At 38.6% G+C, this 9,220-nt stretch overlaps 1 protein-coding gene across 1 annotated transcript; it reads left to right on the top strand.

The window, feature by feature from the left end:
* LOC103421716 (7-deoxyloganetin glucosyltransferase-like) lies at positions 1–2,043 on the top strand. The gene is made up of 2 exons (XM_008359757.4): positions 1–538; positions 770–2,043. Exons 1-2 carry the CDS (start codon positions 34–36, stop codon positions 1,699–1,701), a joined length of 1,437 nt encoding a protein of 478 aa, XP_008357979.3. The 5' UTR covers positions 1–33; the 3' UTR covers positions 1,702–2,043.
* Positions 2,044–9,220: the final 7,177 nt, after the last annotated feature.

The raw sequence follows: 9,220 nt of genomic DNA, 5'->3' as shown, positions 1-9,220 counted from the left end.
CATGTCCTACACTAGAGATTCATACAATCTGAGATGACTAGTTCCATAGAAGTAGGAGGCAATAAGCCTCATGCTGTATGTACTCCGCTTCCACTTCCAAGCCATGTAAAGGCGATGCTTAAACTTGCAAAGCTCCTCCACCACAAAGGCTTTCACATAACCTTTATCAACACTGAGTACAACCATAAGCGCTTTCTCAAGTCTCTCGGCCCCAACTCCCTTGATGGATTGCCTGACTTTAGGTACGAAACAATCCCAGATGGCCTTTCAGATATCGATACCCGCCAAGACCTCCCTTTGCTTCTGGAGTCCATCGTAAAGAACTTCTTGGCTCCATTCCGTAACCTCCTCAAGACACTGAAGGACAATAATCCTCCAGTGACTTGTATGGTTTCAGATGGTTTTTTGCCCTCCACCATCACAGCTGCTCACGAGATTGGAGTTCCTATCGTAATCTTCTTTACTTTCGCTGCAGCCGGCTTCCTGGGCTCTAAACAATATCCTGTTTTGGTGGAAAAGGGACTTGCACCTTTAAAAGGTTAGAAATGTAATTTGCTATAATAATTTGTAGAAAGTTAATAAAAAATCTAAGCACTTGGAGGAGCTTCCTGAAGAAGCACATAACATGATTTTATTCTTCTACAACCCATAAACACTTTTAGATCTTTCAGAAGCAGTCACAGATAGGCTCTAAATACTGCTTGCCAATTGTTAATTTAATAAATTATTGATCATGATATTAGGCCGCCTCTTGGGTGTTGTGTTGTAGATGAGAGCAGCTTGACAAATGGATTTTTGGACATGGCAATAGATTGGGTTCCGGGAATGAAGGGTATCCGGTTGAGGGATCTCCCAACTTGCTTTCGAACTACAGATCCGAATGACACTGTGTTTAAATTTTCCTTGGCAGCAGTGGAAGGAGTTCATGATGCTTCAGCTGTTGTTGTTCATACATTTGATGCATTGGAGCCAGATACTTTGAGTGCTTTGTCATCTATGCCTCCACCTGTTTATGCCATTGGCCCTCTCCAGTTGCTTCTGGATCAACTACCAAAAGATCCCTTGAAGTCTATGGGGTATAGTCTATGGAAAGAAGAAACTGAATGCCTCGAATGGTTAAACACCAAGGCGCAAAATTCAGTTGTTTACGTGACTTTTGGCAGCTTAATATTCCTCACGCCACAACAGATTTTGGAGTTTGGTTGGGGACTTGCAAATAGTAAGCTTCCCTTCTTGTGGGCAATTAGGCCTGATTTGGTTCTTGGTGAATCGGCAATTTTGCCCCCTGAATTTGAGTTTGAAACAAAAGAAAGAAGTCTTATACCGAGTTGGTGCCCTCAAGAGCAAATCTTAAACCATCCGGCAGTTGGTGGGTTTTTGACACACAGCGGTTGGAATTCAACCATTGAGAGCTTGTGTGCAGGAGTGCCTATGCTCTGTTGGCCCATCTTTGCCGAACAAACGACCAACTGTTACTATACATGCAATGATTGGGGCTGCGGTTTGGAGATTGAAACTGATGTCAAGAGAGATGATGTGGAGAAGCTTGTTAGAGAGTTAATGGAGGGCGAGAAGGGTAAGGAAATGAAAAATAAAGCCCTGGAGTGGAAGAAACTTGCGGAAGAAGCTAGCAGTCCACATGGTTCTTCGTCAAGAACTTTAGACAATTTGGTGAATCAAGTTTTATTAAGAAAAAGCTAGATCATGTATCCATACATGATACATATCGTCAAGAATGTAACAAATTTGCAATGGAGGGACGAGCGGTGGGCTCCCCGAGAGTCCTTCGCCTTCGGGATTGAGAGTGTATCTTTCAACTCGATCCATTACATGTTGAAATATCAAAGTTGTCAGGCTTTTATATGAGGAAGCCACAATAGTCAAATGAAGTGGCTAAAGCCAATAATACTTTAGACCACAGGCTGCAAAGCTTTAATTCGAGCCGTGTATAGGATGATTAGGGTTGGAAGGAATATCTTCATGATATGTATTGTTTATGTAATTTGGTGTGAAGTGCTTGCGTGTAAAATATTTATTTTTTCTTGTTTCCTTGTCAAAATTCCAGCATAACATTCTCATGGTTGCTGTCACATCCTAACCCGGGCCCCCATCACATCCCGGGCTCAACTCTACCGTAGCACAATATTGTCCGCTTTAGGCCCCGACCATGCCCTCACAGTTTTGTTTCTGGGAACTTAAACGAGAATTTTCCGGTGGGTCACCCATCATGGGATTACTCTTGTTAGAGTTTTGAGACTCTTGTCCCACATTAGAGAAAACAAGATTCCCAATGACCTTTATATATGTTTTGTCCTCTACAATATTAGTTATGTATTGGACCACTTTGAATGGGAATTGAGGCTTGGGCCACCATTTTGTGTGGATTGGGCTTGATAATTATACCATAATATTAATATTAATTAATCAAGACAATGACAATGGCCTTGGGGCCTAATAATTAAAATTAATCTGATCAATTAGTTTTAATTTTCGAATTAAGTTTTTAATTAAAAACGTTTTGATTAATAGACACAACTCTTTAGAAAGAGTTGTATAGCTTCAGATACATCCAAAAGGTATTTGAAGAGGTATGAAAGAGCCTATATAACTGGAGTACTTAGTTCCATTCCAGACATCTTTTCTTCCTCCTTGCTTCTGTAAGAAATTTCCAGAAAGGAAACACACAAAGCAAATTCGCTAGAATTCTATAATCCAGTACGGGTTGTAAAATTAGGTAGTTGAATCCTAGTCGAGCAGACGTTGTAGAACCACAAGCACAGGAGTGGGACGAAAATACTGTTCGAAGGACATAGCTTTTACGCTAGCCTCTACCTTCTGTAATCAAGTTAGTTGCATTAATATTCTTATATTAATTTTTGTATTATTGTGTAATTTTCGTTTTGCATAGCAAGTATATTTTGGTTAATAAAATATTAGAATTTCTGTTATTTTTGTTTATTTCTGAATTGTTCTCCAACAACTCTCTTGCGAACTCGCTTAACTTCAGAGTTCCGATGGAACCCAAAGTCAGTGAGCTCCCAAAATGCCTCATGCTAGGTAGGGATGGCAATATACATATAAGGATCACTCCCCTGGACGATGTGAGATCTTACAATCTACCCCTTAAGGGGCCTGATGACCTCGTCGGCACACCACGGCCAGGGTTAGGCTTTGATACCAATTGTCACATCTCGACACAGGGTCCACCACATCTTGGGCCCTCTCCACCACCGTAGCACAATATTGTCCGCTTTGGGCCCCAACTACGCCCTCACGGTTTTGTTTCTGAGAACTCACACGAGAATTTCCCAGTAGATCACCCATCATGAGATTGCTCTCGCGCGCTACTCGCTTAACTTTGAAGTTCCTACGGAACCCGAAGCCAATGAACTCCCAAAAGGCCTCTTACTAGGTAGAGATGAGAATATACATATAAATGCTTATAGGATCGACTCCCCTGGGCAATATGGGATGTTACAATCCAACCCCATTAGGGGCCCGACATCCTCGTCGGCACACATCCGGCTAAGAATTGGCTCCGATACCAAATTGTCACATCCCGACCCGGGGTGGATCACTTCCCGGGCCCGCTTCACTACCGTAGCACTATATTGTCCGCTTTGGACCCTGACCAAGCCCTCACGGTTTTGTTTCTGGGAACTCACAAGCAAGTTCCCAGTGGGTCACCCATCCTGTGAGTGCTCTGGCCCCGTTCTCGCTTAACTTTGGAGTTCCTACAGAACCCGAAGCCAGTGAGTTAACAAAATGCCTCGTGTTAGGTAGGGATGACAATATACATATAAGGATCACTCCCCTAAGCGATGTGGGATCTTACATTTGCCATCTCATAAAACTAATTAATCATAATATTTCATTCATCTCGACTGACTCAGAACTCTCTATGAGATGCACGCACTCCTCATTTGTCGTCTACACTGTAGGTGATACAAAGAAATCCGTCTTCATCCCTATTCTCCTCATCCACCGCAGAAAGTTTTTGCGTTCTCATTGCACCAAATCATCAGCCGAAGATAACCATATATAACAAAATTTTGGTATGTCAATGTCAGATATGTCACTGCTAGCATCATTATCCACACTCAAGGGTATCAAATCTTGACAGTTCTCAGTTGTCAAGCAACTACGTTGTTCGGGAGCCATCATATACTCCCTTGTCCTGTTGCCCATGTCAGGACTGCCAAGAAATCAGTCCTTGTAGACTTTTCCGCAATTACATCCTTTCTCCATATTATACACATTAATTTGCCGGTATATGCTCTACCATTCCCAGTGTTGCTCTCCTGCGCATCAAAACACAAAAAGCAAAAGGTTGAGATTTAACCAAGTCTCTTTTGTTATATCTCAACCACCATTCCGAAAATATCCATCTTTCATATGTTAATAATCTGGGGGGAAGAGGCATGGGTACCCAAACTTGCTCCACCATTCGTGCAATTCGTTCAATGAAGCAGAAATTACCAGAGGATTTTCATTCTTGAAAAGGCTTGCACGCCCTTACCCTCCATTTTGAACTAGAAAAATAATCTTGAAATTTGGGTAAATGTAAGAATTTATAAAGTAGCATGCACTAATTTTCTAATTTGGATTCATAACCACAAAATTTAGAATTTTTACGGAAAAAAAAAGGGAATTTTGGGACCCTTCAATTCTCAAGTTTAAATTTCATGTTGTTTGTATTATATTTCACCAATCCCGAAACTACCAAGTACCGGTCAACTTTATACCTTCGGGGATCCACTGAAGAAGTCGTGTTGAGGCACCCTTTCCAAAGCACATAAGTTCCTCTTCAATCACAACATGACACGCGTTAACATCAGAATAAAGCTCCTGGAGTCCTAGATCGACCGCGGACGGGAGCCGAAGACTCTCCTCAACTATAAAAGGAGACCATTCTGCTACAATGAATTCCTAATAATGTCATTATTGTACTTAAACTCGTCATTAAAAATCACTAATGATGATTATGCTTGAACTTATGTATTGTAAACTTTTCACTATTAATGAGTACTCCTCTACCCCGTGAACGTAGCCCAACTTAGGGTGAATCACGTACATCTTATGTTTACTTCCCTATCGTTATCTCTTTACATATTATCCTCACTAGGTGACCGGAGCAACCTTGCGAATGTCACAAACCTGACACTTTACATTGTTCTAAAGTCCATCCAATTTTGAGCATCAACACATGTAAATAGTTATCATCTCTGAATTTCCATGAGTGTGAATGTGAGTCTAAATAACAAGAAAAAAAACAAACAAAAAACACAATAGTATTTAGGGTTCTTTAGATATAGACCCTTACAACTCTAATTTCCTAAACAAAAACCGACCTAGTTATAAACATCCAAAGAAAACTCAAATTTAAAAATGACTGCCAAGTATAAAAGTAATTGACTTATTATTACAAAATATTTACAATTTGTACCACAATGTTCAAAATAAAATCAATAAATGTTATTACTCACCTTAATTACAATGAAAATATAATTATTGCACATATTATTACCCCTAACATGACACACCTCGACCCGGAAAATCCACTTGGACTCCAAATTGAGTTGTGTTGGTCAACACCAAGAGGGTGACGAAGCCATAAAGTATAGTGATGTGAGAAAAATGTGAATAAATTTAAATCTAAAATTGTCTAAATACGAGAGTGCGATGTGAGCGGAAATGAACTCATTTCACACGTGATGTCAGAGCATAAGTAAAGTACAGTAGAGTGGATTGAGAATCATAGCATTGAAGGTAATCTCCAATACCAAAATTTGCCCCAAATCCTCATCGATAAGAAAGCTTAGCTTAAAAAACCTGGAAGGTGGAAACCAAGCAAGGGTGAGTGGCCCTGGAAATAAAATTTTAATAAAAACCTTCTAAATCATTATAACCCCTCGTTGTGACACCTGTATAGTTTTTTTTTTTTTTTTAAAAACCATACCACGTGTCAATGTAAAATCAAAAGTATATCAACAGTAAATCCATAAATATATCACAACACAACATCTCATGAGCAATATAAATAATCATGTGCTCAATAAATCAATGTTAGCACATAAGTCGGAGTCACCTATAGTGACATATACGACTCATCCATATTTCATCAATCAATGCTAGCACATAAGTCGGAGTCACCTATAGTGACCTATACGACTCATCCATATCTCATCAATCAATGCTAGCACATAAGTCAGAGTCACCTATAGTGACCTATACGACTCATCCATATCTCATCAATCAATGCTAGCACATAAGTTGGAGTAACCTATAATGACATGTACGACTCATCCATATCCATCAATAGTACCATGTCAGCCGGAGTCACCTAACGTGACATGTACGGCTGACCCTCATCACAACTATACTCACTGCAATTTCTATCATCAATAAGTACTCACCTGAAGCTTACATGGGCGTCCGCAACGTCATTTGGCATAACCACTTTAACATCCTAACATTCTTAATCAGAACTAAACCTAGTGATAGACCAGAATAAAATCATGGTTAATCTCTACGCTGTTAACCATCATAACTTCTTTCCTTAATGAAACCAAGTACCATATTAAATTTGGATTGTTTTATGGCTGCATCTAACTGTCTTGTTAGATTGTCTACATTCCCTCAAACGGAATCAAGCCATTCGTAGTTCAACTTTCAAAGCATTCACAGTAATTATATGCCGATAATATGCGTATAGATATACCATAATGCAATCTAAAATTTAATCATACCATAGTATTTTAACATATATATATATATATATATATATATATATATATATAACATGGCATAGAACAATTTAAAAGTATTTGTGGAATTATCAGTCATATCTATATACGATAAAAGGAAAACGACCCACTCACCTGAGGTCCGCGCTACGACTCCCTAGCACGAACATCGAGATGTCACGAACGATCCTCACCTAGAACAATTATTTAGTCACGTCTCTGAATTCTTATCAATAGAACACATAACCTACATAAAACACATCTCAATGACGTTCTAGAATGATTTGAGACTCATTGACCAAAAGTCAATCGTCCGTCAAAGATCAATGGTAGTGTCCACAACCTTACATAACTCAATCCGAAAGATCCGCACCTCGGATTTCCTATCCGTAACTTCCAAAGATCCACTTGTGCTTCTAAAACATCATACTAAAGTTTCATTACAATCCAACGATTGGATCTCCGCCAATTGTCAATTCAAATGGTGGTCAACGTTTTATTTAATCGCTAACAAATCCAATTCGGGAAGATCCATACGTCAGATTCCCAATATGTAAGCTTCTAATATCCTCAAATATTACATACTATAATGTATTAAAGTTTGGTGATGATCCAACAGTCGGATCGTCAATTCACATAATGTTCAAGTAGCTGTCTTTATCAAAACTAAGTTCAAACGATGAGATTTCATCAATCGAACTTCACCTATGGAATTGGGGTGTCAAACTTAGCTTATAAAGGTCAGGGGGTGACTTGGCTCACGCACCGCCGCACACGGCGGTCGGCCGCCCCGATTCACCGAAAAATTCAACTATCTCCAAAAATTCTAAAATTTTATAGAAATGAAGATCTCAAATATTAGAGCAAGTTTTATACATGTGGCCAAGTCCAATTTGGCTGGAAAATGCTCCAATTTCACTCAAACCCGCCGGAAATCCTAAGATAGATGTTCTTCGATTCGACTTCCTCGATCTTCCAACGCCCCTAAAACTGATTGGGTCTTGTTCCTGGGTCCAAGGGGAGTTGATTAAGGGTGGTTTTGAGTGGTGAGACTTGCCGTTTTGCACGGTTTTGGACCTAAAAACCCTCAACTTTGGTTAGAAATGGAAGATGGGAGATGGGGGAAGAGGTTGCAGGTGATGGATAGTTGAATTTCGCCTGAAAAAATGGTGGAAGTGGCCGAAAGCCACTCCGGGTTGGCGCGGGTAAATGGGTCCACAGGAATGGAAGGGGAAAAATCCTTTTTTTTTCCTCTCCTAATTGGCTAATTGGTTGCTCCTCTCTCCTCTCATTGGTCCCTATTTTCTCTCCTTGAAGCTGATTGGCTTCTTTCCCACAAGGTGGGAGTTCAAATAATTTAATAATCTAAAATGTAAATAACCAATTTCAAACGTCTGTAACTATACCGTTACAATCCAGACTCACGAACGGTCTTCGCCTATGCGTTCGTACCAACAAGTACTACACAAATACGCCAAAAGAATAAGTCATATGTTCCTCTAAACGATGATCAACATAAGTCAAAATCCTTGCCTCTAGGGCATTTTCGTCAATTCCCTCGATTAAAATAAATAAAAACGTAATTTTAGGGACGGGTTGTCACGTAACACACACATATATATACGTTCAAATGTATATATTACTACCATACGCTCAATATATATATATATATATATATATATATATATATATATATATATATATACAGTACTACATATATGATCAAAATATTAAACTAATTAATCTACCTATATTTAAATTTATGATGAGCAAATACATATATTTTGTAGGTAAATTAATATTGAATCAAATAACATTCTTTTATTTTGTAGGTAATTTATTGTCCATGTATTATCACATATATTTGGCACACATTTTATTATTATAAGATATATGTACTAATAATAGGTAAATTAATCTTGAATAAAATAAAATTGCTTTATTTTGTAAGTAAATTAATTTTGAATCAAATAACATTTCTTCATTATGTAGGTATTTTATTTTGTATGTATCATCATATATATTGGGCACATTTTATTATTATATGTACAAATAATAGGTAAACTAGTATTGAATAAAATAATAACATTTTTTTATGTAGATATTTTATTTTGCATATGTTGATGCACAAAACCGGAGGTCTTGAAACAACGTAAATCCGACCGTGAATCTGCATGAAACATAAATAACACAAGATGTATCGTGATTCACCCCAAGGTTTGGGTTACGTCCACACTGATTATGTTTTTATTTGAGGGAGAGAGAGCTTTGAGAGGGGGTGAGAGGGCCTTGGAATTGGCCTCCTCCAATTGTGAGGGTGAGGGGTTCTTTTATAGAATAAGGACTCCTCACTTATTACATATTTGCCCCTTCCTTTATCACATAATTATATTTAAGTCCCCCAAGTATTTATACGAGATCTAAATACGAGACCCTAAATATGGTATAAACAGCATATATTTGGGTTTGCTTTA

The sequence above is a fragment of the Malus domestica genome, chromosome 09 (genome assembly GCF_042453785.1).
Source record: "Malus domestica chromosome 09, GDT2T_hap1".
Classification (NCBI taxonomy): domain Eukaryota; kingdom Viridiplantae; phylum Streptophyta; class Magnoliopsida; order Rosales; family Rosaceae; genus Malus; species Malus domestica.
This window is presented reverse-complemented; position numbering and strand designations above follow the sequence as displayed.

Coding starts and splice junctions, on each gene's coding strand:
- LOC103421716 (XM_008359757.4), top strand. CDS start 34: ATGACTAGTTCCATAGAAGTAGGAGGCAATAAGCCTCATGCTGTATGT. Junction 539..769: donor GGGACTTGCACCTTTAAAAG/GTTAGAAATGTA, acceptor GTTGTGTTGTAG/ATGAGAGCAGCTTGACAAAT.